Source organism: Takifugu flavidus, chromosome 5, assembly GCF_003711565.1.
Source record: "Takifugu flavidus isolate HTHZ2018 chromosome 5, ASM371156v2, whole genome shotgun sequence".
In the NCBI taxonomy this organism is placed as follows: Eukaryota; Metazoa; Chordata; class Actinopteri; order Tetraodontiformes; family Tetraodontidae; genus Takifugu; species Takifugu flavidus.
The window spans coordinates 12,213,821-12,238,085 of NC_079524.1; the positions used below are offsets into that span (position 1 = coordinate 12,213,821).

The window sequence follows — 24,265 nt, forward strand, 5'->3', positions numbered from 1 at the left end:
TGAGTGTGAATCAGTTCAAATGAAGTAACAGTTATAAAGGTCACTGTGTGTGTGTGTGTGTGTGTGTGTGTGTGTGTGTGTGTGTACACAGAGTGAGTTTGTTATGCTCAAGGCCAGGTAATGCTTGCAAAAGACAAAGCGTTGAAGATAAATAATCAAACAAATAGTTCTTGACATTTCATATGTAACACTGATACGTCTGAACTCGAATCTTCTCCAAGTTAATTTTATTTTTCACAGATTTCATCAGTCGTTTCATCAGTGGTGCTTGAACATTCGGTCACACAAGTTGTCTTCCAGCTCATTCGTTCTTTTGACCTTTCATTGCTGAATCTCTGGATCCTCCCTCGGGTTCTTTGGAACGATCTGATTTTCACAGTCACCTGAATCTACTCGCTCTTCATGTTTTTGTGCTTTGATTTCAACATATCGACGTGTAATCCTGAGATCTTAAAGCAAAAAGACTTCATAAATTTAGAAAGGAGTTTTGTTGATGAACAAGAGACTCAGACTGTTGAGAGAGGAGATGATGGTAGTTCTATACATCTAAATAAGTACTGCTGTTGAGCAGCGTGAACCTCTCTGAAATGTCATAAGTTATTCTCATCCATCCTGTGGAAACTTGAAGATTTGAGGCAAAAATTGTAACTCAAGGAATTCTTTGAATGAAATGGCAATTCAGGAACTCTCTTGCCATTCATTATTCCTTTTTAACTTTGCTTCTACAAAACAACCTCCTCCACAAAAACTTTACCGCTGAGGTAAAAACTGCTACTATCAGCAGAACAAGCGTCACCAGGAACGCCAGCACATCGATAGAGTGGTACTGGATGGCGTTCATCTTGTAAGACTCCGTCCGCAGGTGCTTCGCTCCTTTGTGTCTCATGACAAACTCGATCCAGAACATTGCTCGGTCCATCGGCTTCATGGGTTGATCCCTGTGCAGGTTGGAAAGGGTTTTCATTTTCTCCCTGTAACTGGGCTGGTGAAGAACCTCCTTCAGGGCCTCCAGGAAGTTGTCCTTGTTCACAGTTGTAATGTCCAGGACTTTCGCCACACCTTTGACCTTCATCCTGAAGAAGTTGTCTGGCTGGTCAAACATGAGGGGCAGGCCCACGAGTGGGACGCCGTGGTAGATGGCCTCCTGGATTCCATTGGTTCCTCCATGCGCCACGAAAAGTTTGGTCTTGGGGTGACCGAGGAGATCATTTTGTGGGAGCCAGTCCAGCAGTAAGGTGTTGTTGCCCAGGGTGGATGGTCTTTTACCTTTATGTCTCCAGATCACCTTCTGAGGAAGTTGAGCAAAAGCGGCAGCAATGTCCTCAACAACGTCCTTAGGGAGGTTCTCCACCAGGGTTCCTAATGTCATGATGATGACGCCGTGTTCACCAGAGCTCTGGACAAAGTCCTCCAGCTCTTTGGACAGAGGCTTGGAGGGTTTACACTGAAATCCTGACATGTAGATGACGTTTGGCATGGTGGGTCGAGGAAACTCAAAAGTGAAGTCGTTCCTCATGAGCCAGATATCAGCTGACTGGAACAGCTCCATGTAATGCACGTCATCACCAAAGTAACGATGAACAAACGGTCTGTAGTTTGGATCGACGAAGTACCAAATCTGCCAGCAGGAGAAGAAATAGTACATAATGTTTTGAACGCGCTGCCAAAACGTCATTTGGTCTGTCAGCTCTGTTCCTGGTATGGGAACATAGGATAATGGGGAAGGTGCGATTGCTCGATGCCCCTCACCCTGGACAGTCCACCTCACATTAAAGACCAGTGGAAGACCCAACCGGTGAGCCAGCAGCACCCCTGGCCCAGTTGCAGGGTCTGTAAGGACCAAATCATATTTGGCATTATGGAGCGTCTGCATCAGTTGGGTGTCCTCAAACATCTCTCTGACCATCTCAAGTACATGTTTATTCATTTGATAAACGGCTTCATACTCCACAAATAAACGGCTCCAAAGCGAGGCACCTTCTCGTCTCATGGCCAGCATTTTTTCAACAAATAACCCAAATCCTTCCTCATCAATACCAGCAGAGGAGCTGAGAGTAATGGACTTGTAGTATGAAGACTCTGCCTTGATGTACCAGCTGTCCGCCGGCCTCACCACCGTGACCTCATGACCTCTGGAGTGAAGTTCCTCAATGAGTACTTTCATGTTGATCCAGTGGCTCCCATCCAATGAATACACCAACACCTTCCCAGCATTCACCACCGAAACAGTGCAGATCAGCAACAGGAGTGGCAGCGAGGTTGGTTGAAGCATCTCTGAAGCCGAGGCAGGAAAGCTTGATTTGTCCTGAATAATCTAAACATAGACATTCAGATTATCTCAGTTTCGCTGGACTGTCCCACTGTAAAACTGTGACGGTCATAAATAAAGAGAGGCCAGAGTACTTTAACTGGAGTTTAAGTGTACCCTATGTCTATGTCGGGGGTGTTAATAGTCATCTGTGTATTATAAAAGGACTTTATGGTTCCAAGTCATGTGTCCGCTTGTACGTTATCTGTTATCAGCTGTGATTGATAAATGATGCAAACCTGTGACCATTAGTGTCAACACTGGTGGCTGCAAATGTTCCTATGACTGGCAGCAAGAATCCGCTGAAGGTGTTGGAGCAACAGAGACTTCTGATTTTCTCATTTGCATAATTACACAACCTGTTTCCAGATTTGACAACAACACAAGGATTTGCATTTTAGTGGCTGAATCCCCAATTGTAAACCAAAACGCTTTGGTCCCCCTCTCAACATTTGATGGGTTGGCTGGTGTTGAGGATGTTTAGCTACAGCAGGACTTTAACAGCCGCTGCTTTTTTTACACTTTCAAGGGACTTCAAACATAAATCCACAACTTTTATGAAATAATAACATTCTTTTCTAATGAAAGACGGTTGTGTTTTTGATGTTGTTTCCTGCATTTCTGTAAACTTGAGACTTTTCTAAGTCATCAGGTAAAACTTTCTTATCGATAACTTGTCGCTCCTGCCATGATGACAGGAACTATTGAAAGGGTCTCATTGAGTTCCCAAGCAGAATGAGCAGAGCTTTACTATCTGCACTGAACCTGTGAATGGGAAACTTCTGAAACGTGCACTGTGAAGCTGTGCACGCACGGTAATGCCCCTGTTGCTGAACTGAACAAAAACATGCTTAAAAAGGGGGGAATAACTGCACTGAAACACCAGCATAATCTTTTTAAAGCTTGTGTAAAATAAACAAACTTAGTCTGCATTTAATTGCTGTGAGTCTGTGAAATCTGCTGAAACACTTACAGGTAACGATGTGTTCGGTCGACTCGGGTCAGCGCGAGCTCGCTGTCTGGACGCTCAGCCGTCGCCAACAAGACACAGACTGATGGTTTTATGCAACTATGAGGGTCGGATGACAACAGAGGGTGTTGATAGTGAGGAGTACAAAGATCAGTGTATGTGTGTGTGTTCCCCCCAAGATAAAGTCGTTTCTGCAACAGTGGGCGGTTTGTGTGTTATTAATGTACGAAAGCCACTCTGGCCACATGTTAAGTTGATACGGTGAAGCATCAATGAGTGACATCGACAAGCCTTCTGTCTCCTGTTGCCTGGACGTGGGGCTGTGGCCGAATATTGTAATATTGATTCATTTAAGTGACACTTCTCACTTTTATGAGAATTAAACTTCCATTTACAGGTCTGTATAGACTTTTTGCTTCAACACAAATAAGATATTAATGGACCTTTTTAAAATCAATGTTACAGATTATTAAGAACAAACTACAGTGTAATTAAACCTTATAGTCAGTTCAATTTCCCCGTGGCGTGCAAACACACCCTCCTCACAGGAGGATGTAAAACTGTACAGCTTGTGTTTGTGCATGTTTGCATCATTTTTTTATTTTAAATATGATAATACTGCCGTTTTGTGATATATTCAGGATACATTTAAGGTTTATTTTTAACATCTGCATTAAATGTTTGAGAACATCCTGCAGAAACCCAATTCAAGATTCAACAAAACATGTAAAACTTTCTTAGAATGGAACTTAGAAGTGTCCAAGGTTCATTGTAAATTTTTGGCAGGATTGAGCAGCATGAACCTCTCTGAAATGTCATAAATGGGCCATTGTTTCATATGTACTTAGAAATCAGCATTGGAGTTTGATAATTGATGTCTACACTCCAAAAGCCACATATTGCATTTGCAGAGTAATATTCATTAATATTTTACTCCCGTATGTTCCACCCGGGCTCCTGAATAAATCCTCAAAATATAATATATTGAATATTGTCATTTACAAGACAAGAAGTTCAAAAAGATGCCACCAGAGTACTTTATTCCTTTTTAACTTTGCTTCTACAAAACAACCTCCTCCACAAAAACTTTACCGCTGAGGTAAAGACTAGTACTATCAGCAGAAGAAGCGTCACCAGGAACGCCAGCACATCGATAGAGTGGTACTGGATGGCGTTCATCTTGTAAGACTCCGTCCGCAGGTGCTTCGCTCCTTTGTGTCTCATGACAAACTCGATCCAGAACATTGCTCGGTCCATCGGCTTCATGGGTTGATCCCTGTGCAGGTTGGAAAGGTGTTTTCATTTTTTCCCTGTAACTGGGCTGGTGAAGAACCTCCTTCAGGGCCTCCAGGAAGTTGTCCTTGTTCACAGTTGCAATGTCCAGGACTTTAGCCACACCTTTGACCTTCATCCTGAAGAAGTTGTCTTGCTGGTCAAACATGAGGGGCAGGCCCACGAGTGGGACGCCGTGGTAGATGGCCTCCTGGATTCCATTGGTTCCTCCATGCGCCACAAAAAGTTTGGTCTTGGGGTGACCGAGGAGATCATTTTGTGGGAGCCAGTCCAGCAGTAAGGTGTTGTTGCCCAGGGTGGATGGTCTTTTACCTTTATGTCTCCAGATCACCTTCTGAGGAAGTTGAGCAAACGCGGCAGCGATGTCCTCAACTATGTCCTCAGGGAGTTTCTCCACCAGGGTTCCTAATGTCATGATGATGACGCCGTGTTCACCAGAGCTCTGGACAAAGTCCTCCAGCTCTTTGGACAGAGGCTTGGAGGGTTTACACTGAAATCCTGACATGTAGATGACGTTTGGCATGGTGGGTCGAGGAAACTCAAAAGTGAAGTCGTTCCTCATGAGCCAGATATCAGCTGCCTGGAACAGCTCCATGTAATGCACGTCATCACCAAAGTAATGATGAACAAACGGTCTGTAGTTTGGATCGGTGACGTACCAAATCTGCCAGCAGGAGAAGAAATAGTACATAATGTTTTGAACGCGCTGCCAAAACGTCATTTGGTCTGTCAGCTCTGTTCCTGGTATGGGAATATAGGATAATGGGGAAGGGGCGATTGCTTGATGCCCCTCACCCTGGATAGTCCACCTCACATTAAAGACCAGTGGAAGACCCAACCGGTGAGCCAGCAGCACCCCTGGCCCAGTTGCAGGGTCTGTCAGGACCAAATCATATTTGGCATTATGGAGCCTCTGCATCAGTTGGGTGTCCTCAAACATCTCTCTGACCATCTCAACTACCTGTTTATGCATTTGATAAAAGGCTTCCACCACTTCATACTCCAGAGATAAACGGCTCCAAAGCGAGGCACCTTCTCGTCTCATGGCCAGCATTCTTTCAACAAATAACCCAAATCCTTTCGCATCAACCCAGCAGAGGAGCGAGAGAGTAGTATGGACTTGTAGTATGAAGACTCTGCCTTGATGTACCAGCTGTCCGCCGGCCTCACCACCGTGACCTCATGACCTCTGGAGTGAAGTTCCTCAATGAGCACTTTCATGTTGACCCAGTGGCTCCCATCCAATGAATACACCAAGACCTTCCCAGCATTCACCACCGAAACAGTGCAGATCAGCAACAGGAGTGGCAGCGAGGTTGGTCGAAGCATCTCTGAAGCCGAGGCAGGAAAGCTTGATTTGTCCTGAATAATCTAAACATAGACATTCAGATTATCTCACTTTTGCTGGACTGTCCCACTGTAAAACTGTGACGGTCATAAATAAAGAGAGGCCAGAGTACTTTAACTGGAGTTTAAGTGTACCCTATGTGTCTATGTCGGGGGTGTTAATAGTCATCTGTGTATTATAAAAGGACTTTATTGTTCCCAGCTATGTGTCCGCTTGTACGTTATCTGTTATCAGCTGTGACTGATAAATGATGCAAACCTGTGACCATTAGTGTCAACACTGGTGGCTGCAAATGTTCCTATGACTGGCAGCAAGAATCCGCTGAAGGTGTTGGAGCAACAGAGACTTCTGATTTTCTCATTTGCATAATTACACAACCTGTTTCCAGATTTGACAACAACACAAGGATTTGCATTTTAGTGGCTGAATCCCCAGTTGTAAACCAAAGCGCTTTGGTCCCCCTCTCAACATTTGATGGGTTGGCTGGTGTTGAGGATGTTTAGCTACAGCAGGACTTTAACAGCCGCTGCTTTTTTTTACACTTTCAAGGGACTTCAAACATAAATCCACAACTTTTATGAAATAATAACATTCTTTTCTAATGAAAGACGGTTGTGTTTTTGATGTTGTTTCCTGCATTTCTGTAAACTTGAGACTTTTCTAAGTCATCAGGTAAAATTTCTTATCAATAACTTGTCGCTCCTGCCATGATGACAGGAACTATTGAAAGGGTTTCATTGAGTTCCCAAGCAGAATGAGCAGAGCTTTACTATCTGCACTGAACCTGTGAATGGGAAACTTCTGAAACGTGCACTGTGAAGCTGCGCACGCACGGTAATGCCCCTGTTCCTGAACTGAACAAAAACATGCTTAAAAAGGGGGGAATAACTGCATTGAAACACCAGCATAATCTTTTTAAAGCTTGTGTAAAATAAACAAACTTAGTCTGCATTTAATTGCTGTGAGTCTGTGAAATCTGCTGAAACACTTACAGATAACAATGTGTTCGGTCAACTCGGGTCAGCGCGAGCTCGCTGTCTGGACGCTCAGCCGTCGCCAACAAGACACAGACTGACGGTTTTATGCCACTATGAGGGTTGGATGACAACAGAGGGTGTTGATAGGGAGGAGTACTAAAGTTCAGTGTGTGTGTGTGTGTGTTCCCCCCAAGATAAAGTCGGTTCTGCAACAGTGGGCGGTTGTGTGTTATTAATGTACGAAAGCCACTCTGGCCACATGTTAAGTTGATACGGTGAAGCATCAATGAGTGACATCGACAAGCCTTCTGTCTCCTGTTGCCTGGACGTGGGGCTGTGGCCGAATATTGTAATATTGATTCATTTAAGTGACACTTCTCACTTTTATGAGAATTAAACTTCCATTTACAGGTCTGTATAGACTTTTTGCTTCAACACAAATAAGATATTAATGGACCTTTTTAAAATCAATGTTACAGATTATTAAGAACAAACTACAGTGTAATTAAACCTTATAGTCAGTTCAATTCCCCGTGGCGTGCAAACACACCCTCCTCACAGGAGGATGTAAAACTGTACAGCTTGTGTTTGTGCATGTTTGTGCATCATTTTTTTATTTAAAAAATGACAATACTGCCGTTTTGTGATATATTCAGGATACATTTAAGGTTTATTTTTAACATCTGCATTAAATGTTTGAGAACATCCTGCAGAAACCCAATTCAAGATTCAACAAAACATGTAAAACTTTCTTAGAATGGAACTTAGAAGAGTGTCCAAGGTTCATTGTAAATTTTTGGCAGGATTGAGCAGCATGAACCTCTCTGAAATGTCATAAATGGGCCATTGTTTCATATGTACTTAGAAATCAGCATTGGAGTTTGATAATTGATGTCTACACTCCAAAAGCCAGATATTGCATTTGCAGAGTAATATTCATTAATATTTTACTCCCGTATGTTCCACCCGGGCTCCTGAATAAATCCTCAAAATATAATATATTGAATATTGTCATTTACAAGACAAGAAGTTCAAAAAGATGCCACCAGAGTACTTTATTCCTTTTTAACTTTGCTTCTACAAAACAACCTCCTCCACAAAAACTTTACCGCTGAGGTAAAAACTGCTACTATCAGCAGAACAAGCGTCACCAGGAACGCCAGCACATCGATAGAGTGGTACTGGATGGCGTTCATCTTGTAAGACTCCGTCCGCAGGTGCTTCGCTCCTTTGTGTCTCATGACAAACTCGATCCAGAACATTGCTCGGTCCATCGGCTTCATGGGTTGATCCCTGTGCAGGTTGGAAAGGGTTTTCATTTTTTCCCTGTAACTGGGCTGGTGAAGAACCTCCTTCAGGGCCTCCAGGAAGTTGTCCTTGTTCACAGTTGCAATGTCCAGGACTTTAGCCACACCTTTGACCTTCATCCTGAAGAAGTTGTCTTGCTGGTCAAACATGAGGGGCAGGCCCACGAGTGGGACGCCGTGGTAGATGGCCTCCTGGATTCCATTGGTTCCTCCATGCGCCACAAAAAGTTTGGTCTTGGGGTGACCGAGGAGATCATTTTGTGGGAGCCAGTCCAGCAGTAAGGTGTTGTTGCCCAGGGTGGATGGTCTTTTACCTTTATGTCTCCAGATCACCTTCTGAGGAAGTTGAGCAAACGGCGCGGCAGCGATGTCCTCAACTATGTCCTCAGGGAGTTTCTCCACCAGGGTTCCTAATGTCATGATGATGACGCCGTGTTCACCAGAGCTCTGGACAAAGTCCTCCAGCTCTTTGGACAGAGGCTTGGAGGGTTTACACTGAAATCCTGACATGTAGATGACGTTTGGCATGGTGGGTCGAGGAAACTCAAAAGTGAAGTCGTTCCTCATGAGCCAGATATCAGCTGCCTGGAACAGCTCCATGTAATGCACGTCATCACCAAAGTAACGATGAACAAACGGTCTGTAGTTTGGATCGGTGACGTACCAAATCTGCCAGCAGGAGAAGAAATAGTACATAATGTTTTGAACGCGCTGCCAAAACGTCATTTGGTCTGTCAGCTCTGTTCCTGGTATGGGAATATAGGATAATGGGGAAGGGGCGATTGCTTGATGCCCCTCACCCTGGATAGTCCACCTCACATTAAAGACCAGTGGAAGACCCAACCGGTGAGCCAGCAGCACCCCTGGCCCAGTTGCAGGGTCTGTCAGGACCAAATCATATTTGGCATTATGGAGCGTCTGCATCAGTTGGGTGTCCTCAAACATCTCTCTGACCATCTCAACTACCTGCTTATTCATTTGATAAAAGGCTTCCACCACTTCATACTCCAGAGATAAACGGCTCCAAAGCGAGGCACCTTCTCGTCTCATGGCCAGCATTCTTTCAACAAATAACCCAAATCCTTTCGCATCAAACCCAGCAGAGGAGCTGAGAGTAATGGACTTGTAGTATGAAGACTCTGCCTTGATGTACCAGCTGTCCGCCGGCCTCACCACCGTGACCTCATGACCTCTGGAGTGAAGTTCCTCAATGAGTACTTTCATGTTGACCCAGTGGCTCCCATCCAATGGATACACCAAGACCTTTCCAGCATTCACCACCGAAACAGTGCAGATCAGCAACAGGAGTGGCAGCGAGGTTGGTCGAAGCATCTCTGAAGCCGAGGCAGGAAAGCTTGATTTGTCCTGAATAATCTAAACACAGACATTCAGATTATCTCAGTTTTGCTGGACTGTCCCACTGTAAAACTGTGACGGTCATAAATAAAGAGAGGCCAGAGTACTTTAACTGGAGTTTAAGTGTACCCTATGTCTATGTCGGGGGTGTTAATAGTCATCTGTGTATTATAAAAGGACTTTATTGTTCCCAGCTATGTGTCCGCTTGTACGTTATCTGTTATCAGCTGTGACTGATAAATGATGCAAACCTGTGACCATTAGTGTCAACACTGGTGGCTGCAAATGTTCCTATGACTGGCAGCAAGAATCCGCTGAAGGTGTTGGAGCAACAGAGACTTCTGATTTTCTCATTTACATAATTACACAATCTGTTTCCAGATTTGACAACAACACAAGGATTTGCATTTTAGTGGCTGAATCCCCAGTTGTAAACCAAAGCGCTTTGGTCCCCCTCTCAACATTTGATGGGTTGGCTGGTGTTGAGGATGTTTAGCTACAGCAGGACTTTAACAGCCGCTGCTTTTTTTTACACTTTCAAGGGACTTCAAACATAAATCCACAACTTTTATGAAATAATAACATTCTTTTCTAATGAAAGACGGTTGTGTTTTTGATGTTGTTTCCTGCATTTCTGTAAACTTGAGACTTTTCTAAGTCATCAGGTAAAACTTTCTTATCAATAACTTGTCGCTCCTGCCATGATGACAGGAACTATTGAAAGGGTTTCATTGAGTTCCCAAGCAGAATGAGCAGAGCTTTACTATCTGCACTGAACCTGTGAATAGGAAACATCTGAAACGTGCACTGTGAAGCTGCGCACGCACGGTAATGCCCCTGTTCCTGAACTGAACAAAAACATGCTTAAAAAGGGGGGAATAACTGCATTGAAACACCAGCATAATCTTTTTAAAGCTTGTGTAAAATAAACAAACTTAGTCTGCATTTAATTGCTGTGAGTCTGTGAAATCTGCTGAAACACTTACAGGTAACGATGTGTTCGGTCGACTCGGGTCAGCGCGAGCTCGCTGTCTGGACGCTCAGCCGTCGCCAACAAGACACAGACTGACGGTTTTATGCAACTATGAGGGTCGGATGACAACAGAGGGTGTTGATAGGGAGGAGTACTAAAGTTCAGTGTGTGTGTGTTCCCCCCACCATAATGTCGGTTATGCAACAGTGGGCGGTTTGTGTGTTATTAATGTACGAAAGCCACTCTGGCCACATGTTAAGTTGATACGGTGAAGCATCAATGAGTGACGTCGACAAGCCTTCTGTCTCCTGTTGCCTGGACGTGGGGCTGTGGCCGAATATTGTAATATTGATTCATTTAAGTGACGCTTCTCACTTTTATGAGAATTAAACTTCCATTTACAGGTCTGTATAGACTTTTTGCTTAAACACAAATAAGATATTAATGGAGCTTTTTAAAATCAATGTTACAGATTATTAAGAACAGACTACAGTGTAATTAAACCTTATAGTCAGTTCAATTTCCCCGTGGCGTGCAAACACACCCTCCTCACAGGAGGATGTAATACTGTACAGCTTGTGTTTGTGCCTGTTTGTGCATCATTTTTTTATTTAAAAAATGACAATACTGCCATTTTGTGATATATTCAGGATACATTTAAGGTTTATTTTTAACATCTGCATTAAATGTTTGAGAACATCCTGCAGAAACCCAATTCAAGATTCAACAAAACATGTAAAACTTTCTTAGAATGGAACTTAGAAGAGTGTCCAAGGTTCATTGTAAATTTTTGGCAGGATTGAGCAGCATGAACCTCTCTGAAATGTCATAAATGGGCCATTGTTTCATATGTACTTAGAAATCAGCATTGGAGTTTGATAATTGATGTCTACACTCCAAAAGCCAGATATTGCATTTGCAGAGTAATATTCATTAATATTTTACTCCCGTATGTTCCACCCGGGCTCCTGAATAAATCCTCAAAATATAATATATTGAATATTGTCATTTACAAGACAAGAAGTTCAAAAAGATGCCACCAGAGTACTTTATTCCTTTTTAACTTTGCTTCTACAAAACAACCTCCTCCACAAAAACTTTACCGCTGAGGTAAAGACTAGTACTATCAGCAGAACAAGCGTCACCAGGAACGCCAGCACATCGATGGAGTGGTACTGGATGGCGTTCATCTTGTAAGACTCCGTCCGCAGGTGCTTCGCTCCTTTGTGTCTCATGACAAACTCGATCCAGAACATTGCTCGGTCCATCGGCTTCATGGGTTGATCCCTGTGCAGGTTGGAAAGGGTTTTCATTTTCTCCCTGTAACTGGGCTGGTGAAGAACCTCCTTCAGGGCCTCCAGGAAGTTGTCCTTGTTCACAGTTGCAATGTCCAGGACTTTAGCCACACCTTTGACCTTCATCCTGAAGAAGTTTTCTTGCTGGTCAAACATGAGGGGCAGACCCACGAGTGGGACGCCGTGGTAGATGGCCTCCTGGATTCCATTGGTTCCTCCATGCGCCACGAAAAGTTTGGTCTTGGGGTGACCGAGGAGATCATTTTGTGGGAGCCAGTCCAGCAGTAAGGTGTTGTTGCCCAGGGTGGATGGTCTTTTACCTTTATGTCTCCAGATCACCTTCTGAGGAAGTTGAGCAAACGCGGCAGCGATGTCCTCAACGATGTCCTCAGGAAGGTTCCCCACCAGGGTTCCTAATGTCATGATGATGATGCCGTGTTCACCAGAGCTCTGGACAAAGTCCTCCAGCTCTTTGGACAGAGGCTTGGAGGGTTTACACTGAAATCCTGACATGTAAATGACGTTTGGCATGGTGGGTCGAGGAAACTCAAAAGTGAAGTCGTTCCTCATGAGCCAGATATCAGCTGACTGGAACAGCTCCATGTAATGCACGTCATCACCAAAGTAACGATGAACAAACGTTGTTAAGTTGGGGTCGATGAAGTTCCAAATTTTAAATTGATTGAAGAGATAATATAGAATATTTTTCACACGCTGGAAAAATGTCATCTGGTCTGTCAGCTCTGACATGGCTATTGGAACATAGGATAATGGGGAAGGGGCGATTGCTTGATGCCCCTCACCCTGGATAGTCCACCTCACATTTAAGACCAGTGGAAGACCCAACCGGTGCGCCAGCAGCACCCCTGTAGGAACTGCAGGATCTGTCAGGACCAAGTCATATTTGGCATCATGGAGGCTCTGCATCAGTTGGGTGTTCTCAAACATCTCTCCAGCAATCTGAATGACCAGGTTATTCATTATGGAGAAAGTTTCCATCATTTTATACTCTTGAGTCAAAAGATTCCAAAATGAGGCACCTTCTCGCCTCATGGCCAGCAGTTCTGTTGCAAATAACCCAAAACCTTCCTCGTCGAATCCTGCAGAGGAGCTCAGAGTGATGGACTTGTAGTATGAAGACTCTGCCTTGATGTACCAGCTGTCTGACGGCCTCACCACCGTGACCTCATGACCTCGGGCGTGAAGTTCTTCAATGAGGACTTTCATGTTGATCCAGTGGCTCCCATCCAACGGATACACCAACACCTTTCCGGCATTTACCACTGACGTTAAGTAGAGCAGCACCACAGCTTGAAGAAGCATCTTTGATAGGGTTCTGCCTGGCCCAATGAACTGAAAGACACAACACCCTTTTAAATTAAAGTTTAACAAAAATATGATTATAGGTGATGAGAAATTCCTTCATCTTAAAAAGGCAACATTATCCTACAAGTTGAAATTATTAAATTTAGTTTTTTTGTACAAAGGTCTTTTTGTGACAGTGTTTTACATCGTAAAAACGAGTCTTCTGACAGTTTTGACATCAGAACATGTAAAACTTGCAATGGATTTGACTTTTTTCCCGTCATTTAAAACAATTACACACTAACTGGACAATAAAAACAAGTTTTGCTGCTTTTCTTTACTGAGGTAATGTGACACTAAGTTTTAATGACAATAACAAATCTTTCATGACTTTAGCAGCAATTCATTAAACACATCCACGACATCTTCATTTTTTCCTGCCAAAAAGAAATTCCTCCATCCCTCAAGCCTCATTCAGCTTTAAGGTTAAAAGGACTACAGTTTGCGGTTTGCTCCAAAAATGGGCAGCTTTGTCTCAACTATTTCTCCAAGACGTTAACAGGTAACCATGTGGTCAGAAGACTTACCTGCCGGTAATGGTTTGTCGTCCGTACTTGCAGCTTTTGTAGATCAGATAGATCACTGAGTGACAGTGTTGCACAGATCCTCGTATCCACAGTGAAGTGACCGTACTAAAGTTCAGTGTGTGTACAGCAGTGATAGTAGCCCCTTATACAACTTTTAACTATTTCCATTCATGGTATGCTGGCCAGATAAGATTGAGGTTATGAGGGTGCAAAGGCTAATCTGCACATAAATTCACTTGATCCAGTTAAGCCTCTGTGAGGCTTTAGTGTGACATTAAACATGTTTCCCGATGGCAGGAAGGGCTGCCCTGACTGATTGAACATCATGATGCTGAAAAACTTAAACACAAGTTCGGATTTTTGTTACATTTACAGAAAGCCTTCCTGTTCATGATGGTTTATCAAGACAGGTCTGTCCTGTGATGTTTAAAGATGCGACAGTTGAAACCGTCTGACTGAAACCTAATAAAAACATTGTCCTTGCACACATATATAAGCAAAACCTAGGCTTTGTATTGACATTCACTATAATGTACTGTGTCCTTTTGTTTAAGTATCCTTTTATTGAAATGAAACGCAGCAATGTAATGTAGACAGTTTTTTTTGTCACTGTTAAAACATTTTCTAGAATATTCAGGTCCATCCTGTGGAAACAGAACTTGAAGATTTGAGGCAAAAATTGTAACTCAAGGAATTCTTTGAATGAAATGGCAATTCAGGAACTCTCTTGCCATTCATTATTCCTTTTTAACTTTGCTTCTACAAAACAACCTCCTCCACAAAAACTTTACCGCTGAGGTAAAAACTGCTACTATCAGCAGAACAAGCGTCACCAGGAACGCCAGCACATCGATGGAGTGGTACTGGATGGCGTTCATCTTGTAAGACTCTGTCCGCAGGTGCTTCGCTCCTTTGTGTCTCATGACAAACTCGATCCAGAACATTGCTCGGTCCATCGGCTTCATGGGTTGATCCCTGTGCAGGCTGGAAAGGGTTTTCATTTTCTCCCTGTAACTGGGCTGGTGAAGAACCTCCTTCAGGGCCTCCAGGAAGTTGTCCTTGTTCACAGTTGCAATGTCCAGGACTTTAGCCACACCTTTGACCTTCATCCTGAAGAAGTTGTCTTGCTGGTCAAACATGAGGGGCAGGCCCACGAGTGGGACGCCGTGGTAGATGGCCTCCTGGATTCCGTTGGTTCCTCCATGCGCCACGAAAAGTTTGGTCTTGGGGTGACCGAGGAGATCATTTTGTGGGAGCCAGTCCAGCAGTAAGGTGTTGTTGCCCAGGGTGGATGGTCTTTTACCTTTATGTCTCCAGATCACCTTCTGAGGAAGTTGAGCAAACGCGGCAGCAATGTCCTCAACGATGTCCTCAGGAAGGTTCCCCACCAGGGTTCCTAATGTCATGATGATGACGCCGTGTTCACCAGAGCTCTGGACAAAGTCCTCCAGCTCTTTGGACAGAGGCTTGGAGGGTTTACACTGAAATCCTGACATGTAAATGACGTTTGGCATGGTGGGTCGAGGAAACTCAAAAGTGAAGTCGTTCCTCATGAGCCAGATATCAGCTGCCTGGAACAGCTCCATGTAATGCACGTCATCACCAAAGTAACGATGAACAAACGGTCTGTAGTTTGGGTCTGCCAAATACTTGATTCGAAGCTGACTGAGAACAAAGACTAAAATATTTTTCACGCGCTGGAAAAATGTCATCTGGTCTGTCAACTCTGACATGGCCATGGGAACATAGGATAATGGGGAAGGGGCGATTGCTTGATGCCCCTCACCCTGGACAGTCCACCTCACATTAAAGACCAGTGGAAGACCCAACCGGTGGGCCAGTATCACTCCTCCACCCCCTGCAGGATCTGTCAGGACCAAATCATATTTGGTGTCACGGAGGATCTGCATCAGTTGGGTGTTCTCAAACATCTCCCCGACCATCTCAACTGTATGCTTATGAATCTGCCTGAACAGTTCCACCAGATCATATTCCAGCTTTAAACGACTCCAGAGTGAAGCACCTTCTCGTCGCATTTTCAGAGTCTTTGTCACGTACAACCCAAGGGTTTCCTCATTAATACCAGCAGAGTAGTTCAGAGTAATGGACTTGTAGTATGAAGACTCTGCCTTGATGTACCAGCTGTCCGCCGGCCTCACCACCGTGACCTCATGACCTCTGGTGTGAAGTTCCTCAATGAGGACTTTCATGTTGATCCAGTGGCTCCCATCAAAAGGATACACCAACACCTTTCCAGCATTCACCACCGAAACCGAGCAGATCAGCAACAGGAGTGGCAGCGAGGTTGGTCGAAGCATCTCTGAAGCAGATTCTGGACACAGAGGCAGGAACCAGAAAAGAAATGGAAAAACAGCTATTAGATCATCATGAAAGGAATTCCCCTGATTGTTTTCTAAAATCATCAGGCTTAAATCATCAGGAATACATGACTGTGTGTTTGTCGATATCACTTTGACCATAGAAAAAAAAATGTTTTAGAAAATTAATAGCAATGACATTAGATTCACAATAGTCTAATCATTAATAAAATGGATTTTATTTTTTCTGGTTCCACTTTCAACAAGCTACATTAACAGTAGGTCCAAATCATCACAGTCACATAAAATCCCAACAATTCCCCCAAACTACTCAGACAATCAACAACTACAAGAAAAGGACAAAGATACAGAAATAAACATAATTTGCACAACAGCCCACACTGCTGAGCGTGGTGTCAGCAAGCACACGGGATTAAATAGACAGAGTGGTCTTATTCAAACACAGGTGAGGAAGAGTAATACTAGTGGAACACATCTGGGCAATCTGAGAGAGAAACTGAATGATCCAATCTATAGAAAAAGAAACACACGTATTTATTAAGATTAAGATATACTTTATTCATCCCCGTACACCCCAGACTCGGGTCCTCTACCAGAGGCCTGGGAGTCTGAGGGTTCTGGGCAGGATCTTAGCTGTTCCTAGGACTGCGCTCTTCTGGACAGAGATCTCTGGTGTGGTTCCTGGTATCTGTTGGAGCCATCTACTGAAGTTGGGTGTTACTGCCCCGAGTGTCCCGATCACCACTGGGACCACTGTTGCCTTCATCCCCCACATTCTCTCCATCTCCTCCTTCAGCCCTTGGTACTTCTCCAGCTTCTTGTGTTCCTTCTTCCTTATGTTGCTATCACTCGGGATTGCTGCATCTATCACCACCACTGTCTTTCGGTGTTTATCCACCACCACTATGTCAGGCTGGTTGGCCACCACCATCTTGTCAGTCTGGATCTGGAAGTTCCACAGGATCTTGGCCTGCTCGTTCTCCACCACTTTCGGAGGTGTCTCCCACCTGGTCCCTGGGACCTCCAGCCCATACTCAGTGCAGATGTTCCTGTACACTATGCCAGCCACCTGGTTATGCTGCTCCATGTATGCCTTGCCTGCCAGTATCTTGAACCCTGCTGTGATGTGCTGGACTGTCTCAGGGGCATCTCCACACAGTCTGCACCTGGGGTCTTGTCTGGTATGGTAGACCCTGGCCTCTATTGCTCTGGTGCTCAGGGCCTGTTCTTGTGCAGCCATGATTAGTGCCTCTGTGCTGCCCCCTTGTAAACAGCATTGGTGTTTGTGGACCACTCCAGTTTATTGTCCAGCTGAACACTCAGGAACCTGAAGATGAGACTATTTCCACATCTTTCCCACTAATGCAGACTGGGGAGGGTGGGGACTTGCTTTTACTAAAATCCACCACCATCTCCTTTGTCTTGGTCACGTTGAGCTGCAGAAGGTTCTCCCTGCTCCACCTAACAAAACTCTCCACAAGGTCCCTGTATTCATCCTCTTGTCCATTCTCCACACATCCGACTATGACTGTGTCATCCGAGTACTTCTGGAGATGACATGTCTCAGAGTGGTACTGGAAGTCAGCTGTGTAGGTGGTGAACAGAAAGGGGGAGAGCACAGTTCCTTGTGGAGCTCCTGTGTTGCTCATCAGGGGGTCGCACACACAGCTCCGCAGTCTCACAAACTGTGGTCGACTTGTCAGGTAGTCCTCGATCCAAGAAACAAGGGGAGCATCCATCTGCATGTTCTCCAACTTAGCCCTCAGCAGTCTTGGCTGGATGGTGTTGAAGGCAGAAGAGAAGTCAAAGAACATGACCCGCACTGTGGTGTTTAGTCTGTCCAAGGAGGAGTAAGCCCTCTGTAGCAAGTATATTACCGCGTCATCAACCCCCACCTTGGGCTGATAGGCAAACTGCAGAGGGTCTTGAAAGGGGCCTCTCCAGGTCTCTCCTCCCCTGGCTAGACGTGAAGGATAGTCCTGTTGGGGGGATGGGTGACATGTTGGTATCTATGTAGGGTGTCAGCAGGGGGGAGGGGCAAGAAGATGGCAGAGGTGTTGGGGGCTCTGGGAGGTGTGAAGGGGACCCATTGTTATCCAGAGGAATATTGGGACAGCTGGGGGAGGGGGAGCTAGAATCAAACCTGTTGAAAAACTGGTTCAACTCATTAGCTTGGTCCACGTTCCCATCAGCTGAGCGTATTCCTTTCTTCTGGAAGCCAGTGATTGTTCTCATCCCACTCCAAACATCCCTGGTCTGGTTCCTCTCCAGTCTCTCCTCCAGCTTCTTCCTATAGGTGTCCTTGCTCTCCTTCAGACTGCGTTTCAGTTCCTTCTGTACTCTCCTGAGCTCAGCTGGGTCCCCAGCAGTGAAGGCCCTCTTCTTGTTCAAAAGGGCCTTCAGGTCATTTGTCACCCATGGTTTGTTGTTTGGGTAACAGCGTACCTTCTTGGTGGGGACGGTGTTCTCAGTGCAGAACTTGATGTAGTCGGAAACACAGTCTGTCAGTCCATTCATGTCCTCACCATGTGGTTCACAGAGAGCAGACCAGTTGGTGGTCTCCAGGGCATCCCGCAGACAGTCCATGGCACCATCAGACCATTTCCTAACAGTCCTCACAGTGACTGGTTGCTGCTGAACCACAGGTGTGTATGATGGGGAGAGCAGCACGAAATTATGGTCAGACTTGCCTAGTGGAGGGAGTGCAGTGGAGGTGTATGCATTGGTGACATTAGCATACAGTAAATCCAAAGTCTTCCTGTCTCTCGTGCTGCACTGGACATACTGATGGAATGTAGGGAGAGTGGACTTAACCCTTTAATGCACAACATGGGTCTAAAGTGACCCGACTGAGGTTTTATTTGCTTTATCTTTGCAATTAATTAATTTTATTACTCAGCATTCCAGGTATTCCTCAATTAACTTGTTTTTGATCATACTTCATCCTTCTTGTATAATTTTATTTTTTACATTTTGAATAAAAACACTTTTTACATCACTACCCCTCTAATGCACAACATGGGTCTAAAATGACCCGTAATCATTTCCCATGTTATTTCACGTGTTTCTAAGCTGAATGTTTATAATCTATGTATTTACTCAATCAAAACTATTCATTAACTTTTAATTGTTTTATGTAGCACAAATCCTCACATTAAGTGTTCTGTTCTTCCTTTATGAATAAGCATAGCTTGTCAGTCTTCATGAAGTTTTCCCACGTCCACATGGGTCAGACCCACATTTTGTAACATACAGTATTTACAGTATTTACCACTGTGGAGAAGATTGTATTTGAAGACTTGAACCATCTAAGTCTTATTTTACAATAATTATCATATTACCTAATAAGAAATTTGATGTGATAACGATAACTCTGCATAATTATTGATTATGTAATTAATTTGAATTTGAAGAATTAGTAGCTCCATTTCTTGTCAGAAAGGGAAAATTTTTCAATCGGCTACCGTAGCTAGCTAGCTGTTGACATTTGACGATCATGTTTGTGTGACAAATAAACACATTTCAATGATAAAATGTATGATTATTTGGCCTAAAGCATTGCTAACGTGATTATTTGAAGCAAATTCAAAATCACACTTGGATAAATGGGTCATTTTCTACCCATGTGGTGTAGTAATCCAAAATCTATTTTATTCCTAAAATAATAAACAGAAAATGGAAGCACTGACCTTGTACTAATCAAAAACAAGATATTAAAATTATAATTGGGACATTTAATAATAAAATGAATTGATTTTTAAAAAATACAGCAAAGAAACACTCACCCAGCCTGAAAACACATGCGAATGAATGAATGCGGGTCATTTTTGACCCATGTTGTGCATTAGAGTGGGTGTTCATATTTAAGGGAGGCGTGATTGAAGTCACCTGTGATGAGGATAAAGGCTCCGGGATGTTTAGTGTGCAGGTCAGCCGTGACAGAGTGAATAACGTCACGGGCCGTGTTCGCTTTACCGGTCGGAGGAATATAAACAGTGATGGCGATGACATTAGTAAACTCCCTTGGCAAATAGTATGGACGGAGTCCGACAGCAATAAGTTCCACGTCGGGACTGCGCACGCGCTCCTTGACGTGAATATGCTCCGGGTTGCACCACCTGTTGCTAATGAACACGGCCAGTCCCCCTCCTTTCTTCTTACCGGCCGCGGTGGTGTCTCGGTCCGCTCGCACAGTGGTGAAACCAGCGATCGTCACATTGGAGTCCGGTATCAGTCCATGGAGCCGTGTCTCCGTGAAACACATGATACTGGCCTCTCTGTACTCCCGCTGGGTCCGTGTGAGCGCCTCCAGCTCGTCCATCTTATTTGCCAGGGACCCAACATTCCTCGTTATGACCGCGGGGACGCAGGGTTTAAAACGTCGCCTCTTCATCCTCTGTTTAACTCCAGCCTTAGTCCCTCGTTGTTTCCTCCTCACCTCCTTAGGGATTTGGGGCTTCTCTCCGACCACGAAGGATGGTGGTCTTAGAGCCATCAGCTGGTCTCGTGTGTAAACAATACCGCTCCGCTTCTCGGCCCAGCTGATGGGGGCCGCGAATAACCCAAGCACCGCAAAACAGAAAAAAGTATTCGAGCCTCCAGAACATGGTGTCTGAATACTCCACTTGTAAATGGAAAGAAAGAAAGTAAATCCAAATAGAAAAGAATGTAAACAAGTATAGAAAACACTACGAAAATTTAAAAAAGAACAATTAAGTGTAGGGAGCTGCTACTACTGGCTGCCGCCTGGGACAGCGCCATTTCTTGCATTTCTTATGCCATATAATACTGCCATGATCATCAATATCAACAATATTTTGTTGTTCCTGTCTCTCTGTGGTTTTCTATAAAGCTTAATTAAACAACTATTACTGCAGCTTTTACTGCAGATTAAATCTATAAAATAAACTGCACAGTAAAGACACTTACAGAAGAGGATGATAGGTCGTGGCGCCTTTGTGTCCTGTCTCTGTTCATCACAGACGGCTACTGAAGCAGCACAGTGGGGGCTGTCTCTGGGGTTGTACTTAAGTTCAGTGGGTGGTGCACGTTCTTCTGTGGGGTATGCAGCTGCAGCGAGTTGGTTGCTCATAGAGACTGTTATTCACCTTGTCTAGTCTTGTCTTGCATTTCATCAATGTCCACAAACCTCTGCAAACAAGCACATTGAGCGTTTCCTTAGAGACTTCCTGTGCTGCTGGATTTCCACTTGAGTATGTTTTGGGAACAGTTATTTGTTCTTGCACCCACTGATAATGGCGTTACATAAGGGAAGGAAGTCTGATAGCTGAGAGTTTGGAAGATACCCAGAGAGGGCAACCTAACCCGAGAGCTGTGGAAGGGACCCTTGTCCCTCTTCCTGTGGAGGAAGAGAAACACGGTGTTGGGGAGAAAAGGATTAGTTTTCTCCCCGTGCTGTTGCCTTCAGAGGAATGAGACGGAAGCTTCATTTTACTTGCTGCAAGGACAACTCACACGTCTGCAGTGTGAGCTACAAAGTGTGAGCCTTGACAAGGTTTATTTTATATTAGCACACGAACATGTAAGATTACAATAAGCGTAAGCGTCACATGATAAAACAAAGCATGATATATACAAAAGGAACATAAGAAAATAGGGAATGGAGTATGACAGGATGGTCAGGTTGTCCCCTGCTATCCTGAGGCAATAGAACACCAGTTAAAGCAGGTCACAGGGTTCTGCACAGGAGTGATAATAAGCAGTTACAGCATTGCTATATGAACAGTTTGAACCTAACACGGTGTCCATGAGGTTGTGAAAAAGATCTACTTCTGGGGTGATACTTTGTTTTTGTTTGGTCCTGTGAGTCTTAATTTGGGTGTGCTGTTTAAGAAGGGTTTATTTTACTGCATCAGCAAATGATGCTTCCTGAACATCGCTGCAGGGCATCGAGAGCATAAGACTGTAACACCTGAGCATGTGGTGGCATATTACATGTTGATGTATGATGTTGATGTTGTTTGTTTGAAGCCCTCTTGTGTGTTTTTCTGTACAGCTCCAAACGCATAATTTACGACGCGGTAATGTGCTGAAATTACAGTCATAAACAACCACCCAGTTTCAACCAGGCTGCTGTTTATTTAACAGAGGTCAATGCCGACGTTGGACTTCAAGAGTCAGTGTGAGCTTGGGGTCCCTGCCTTCAGCCTCCGTGTGAATGTTTTAGAAACCGTTATCCAGTCAAATCAGAGCGGAGGGTGCGGCCACTGAAATAACAGGACCAAAGTCCACAGTGTGTGTGTGTGTGTGTGCGTGTGTGTGTGTGTGTGTGTGTGTGCGTGTGTGCGTGTGTGTGTGTGTGTGTGTGTGTGTTATAGTGGCAGGGGGAGGAATGACTGGGATCAGGTTTTGTGTCTATGCCGTCTTTATGTAAGAAAAACCAATAAAAATCATCGTTATTATTCAAAAGTTATGTTATTGATGGTGTTTTTGCTGACTGTATGGCCCAATATTTGACCAGTATTTATGTCTGTAGCTCCACGGTTGAAAAGTCGCTCAGGCAGCGTGGCTCCATCCCCGTCCTTCTCCAGGCACCGGTCCCTGCCCTCACCCAGCAGTTCTCTGCGTAGACCCCAGATTCGGGTGAACCTGGACTGCCCATCCTCCAACTCAGACTGGAATGGCTACACAGAGCTTTACCCCCACGCGCACAGCTATGTGGAACGGCTGCGGGTGGAGCGTTTCCTGGAGTGTGATCAGCCCAGAGTGGAGGACGGTGACGCGTACTGCTTGCCAGTGGTGGAGGCGGTGTCCTCTTTTAAACCCAGCATGTACATGTCACCGCTGATGGCCCAGGAAAACAAGCCACTGGAGGTGGGAATCCTGCGGAGGGTGAAGGAGCTGCTGTCCGAGGTTGACCACTGCACGGCGGCTAAACACATCACCAAAGCTGACTGCACGGTAGCGTCCAATTAGATCTGCTTCGTTGTTTAAACCTCAGAGTAGATCAGATTCTATCAGTAACTTTGCATTTGTTTTCCAGGTGGCCAGAATTCTGGAAGTCACCCCTGAGGTGCAAAAGATGATGGGAGTGAGTTCCGGAATGGAGCTCCTCACGTTGCCACATGGCCAAAGGTTGAGACTGGACCTGCTGGAGAGGTGAGCGAGGAGGGACCTCCAGGCTTCTGGACATAGTTCGTTTAAACTGCAGACACAACCGTGACCATGGATTTCACCATCAGGTTCCAGACCATGGCGACCACGCTGGCTGTGGAAATGCTTGGATGCACTGGGACCACCGAGGAGAGGGCCAGCTTGCTGCACAAAATGATCCAAATCGCAGCCGAGCTCAAGAGCACCATGGGCAACATGTTCGGTTTTGCAGCTGTCATGAGAGCATTGGAGCTGCCGCAGGTACACCCAGGGAAACAATCGCGCAGCATCTGAAGAGTTTCATTTAGTCTCTGACCTCTGTATGTATAAACAACTCCAAGCCTGTTGATATTACGGAGACTGCACCATGACCACGTTATCTCTGGATGGTCACGGTCATGTGGACAAAACTGTAGGTCTTATCTTAACTATTGCTGGGCTAGAAGTACCTCTGTCCCTCATTGTGATGTTGTTTTCTGTTATAAAGTTGACTAATGCTGCATAAGGTCAAAACAGAGCGCTGACAGAGTGGCACACCTCTTGAGGCAACATTTGATATTGCAACAAAGAGGAGTTATCCCGTTAAAACCATTCATTGGCTCTAAAATCCGAAAAAAGACATTTCAAAGTCAGAAATTTCCTGGTTATTTATTTCTTTAATGGTGAGTTTTTCTCTTACAGGTATCCCGTCTGGAGCAGACGTGGACGGCATTACGGCAGCGACACACAGAGGGCGCTATTCTCTACGAGAAAACTCTGAGGCCTTTCATGAAGAGTCTGAACGAAGGAAGAGGTGAAGGGTCCCTCCGCGTCTCAGGGTTCAGATGATTGCTCTGTTTTCCTTAACGAGCCTGTCTTTTTCCCCAGAAAGCTGTTCCTTGTCCAACACCACCTTCCCCCACGTCTTGCCACTCTTGTTTCTGCTCGAAAAGAGTGCGGCAGCAGACGAGGCCCTGGAGCCGTGGGAGACTGTGGAAGCCGGGGTGGATGTGGTCATGTTCCACCTCGGGGCGGCGAGGACCTTTGCTCAGCAAGGGAGTGTCTACCGCTCTATCGCCGAGACCAAACTCAAAGGTGGGTCAGAGCGATTTCTC

The 24,265-nt window shown here is 44.9% G+C and overlaps 5 protein-coding genes and 1 pseudogene across 9 annotated transcripts in view; 1 reads left to right on the top strand and 5 right to left on the bottom strand.

The window, feature by feature from the left end:
- LOC130526275 (SH2 domain-containing protein 3C-like) overlaps nucleotides 1-24,265 on the top strand; it is a 35,125-nt gene that overhangs the window by 9,907 nt on the left and 953 nt on the right. For both annotated transcript variants that reach the window (XM_057033801.1, XM_057033802.1), the window contains 5 exons: nucleotides 22,555-22,979; nucleotides 23,062-23,177; nucleotides 23,261-23,432; nucleotides 23,853-23,964; nucleotides 24,039-24,245. In XM_057033801.1, the coding sequence (XP_056889781.1) occupies nucleotides 22,555-22,979; nucleotides 23,062-23,177; nucleotides 23,261-23,432; nucleotides 23,853-23,964; nucleotides 24,039-24,245 (1,032 nt within the window). The remainder of the gene's footprint in view (nucleotides 1-22,554; nucleotides 22,980-23,061; nucleotides 23,178-23,260; nucleotides 23,433-23,852; nucleotides 23,965-24,038; nucleotides 24,246-24,265) is intronic.
- On the bottom strand, nucleotides 213-3,651 carry LOC130526281 (UDP-glucuronosyltransferase 2A2-like). The gene is made up of 2 exons (XM_057033814.1): nucleotides 3,282-3,651; nucleotides 213-2,314 (listed from the first exon to the last, which is right to left on the bottom strand). Exon 2 carries the CDS (start codon nucleotides 2,270-2,272, stop codon nucleotides 701-703), a length of 1,572 nt encoding a protein of 523 aa, XP_056889794.1. The 5' UTR covers nucleotides 2,273-2,314; nucleotides 3,282-3,651; the 3' UTR covers nucleotides 213-700.
- On the bottom strand, nucleotides 3,903-7,363 carry LOC130526280 (UDP-glucuronosyltransferase 2A2-like; annotated as a pseudogene).
- Nucleotides 7,536-10,682, bottom strand: LOC130526279 (UDP-glucuronosyltransferase 2A2-like). Its single transcript, XM_057033813.1, has 2 exons — nucleotides 10,546-10,682; nucleotides 7,536-9,577 (listed from the first exon to the last, which is right to left on the bottom strand). Exon 2 carries the CDS (start codon nucleotides 9,533-9,535, stop codon nucleotides 7,952-7,954), a length of 1,584 nt encoding a protein of 527 aa, XP_056889793.1. The 5' UTR covers nucleotides 9,536-9,577; nucleotides 10,546-10,682; the 3' UTR covers nucleotides 7,536-7,951.
- On the bottom strand, nucleotides 11,166-14,119 carry LOC130526282 (UDP-glucuronosyltransferase 2B17-like). Its single transcript, XM_057033815.1, has 2 exons — nucleotides 13,720-14,119; nucleotides 11,166-13,180 (listed from the first exon to the last, which is right to left on the bottom strand). Exon 2 carries the CDS (start codon nucleotides 13,148-13,150, stop codon nucleotides 11,582-11,584), a length of 1,569 nt encoding a protein of 522 aa, XP_056889795.1. The 5' UTR covers nucleotides 13,151-13,180; nucleotides 13,720-14,119; the 3' UTR covers nucleotides 11,166-11,581.
- LOC130526278 (UDP-glucuronosyltransferase 2A2-like) lies at nucleotides 14,263-22,277 on the bottom strand. Of its 4 annotated transcripts, XM_057033809.1 has the most exons (3): nucleotides 20,988-22,277; nucleotides 20,220-20,682; nucleotides 14,263-16,051 (listed from the first exon to the last, which is right to left on the bottom strand). In XM_057033809.1, exons 1-3 carry the CDS (start codon nucleotides 21,033-21,035, stop codon nucleotides 14,457-14,459), a joined length of 2,106 nt encoding a protein of 701 aa, XP_056889789.1. In that variant the 5' UTR covers nucleotides 21,036-22,277; the 3' UTR covers nucleotides 14,263-14,456. The 4 variants fall into 4 exon arrangements, with proteins under 4 accessions (XP_056889789.1, XP_056889791.1, XP_056889792.1 ...); XM_057033811.1 differs by lacking the exon at nucleotides 20,220-20,682 and having other exon boundaries at nucleotides 20,988-22,259; XM_057033812.1 differs by lacking the exons at nucleotides 20,220-20,682; nucleotides 20,988-22,277 and adding an exon at nucleotides 19,947-20,189.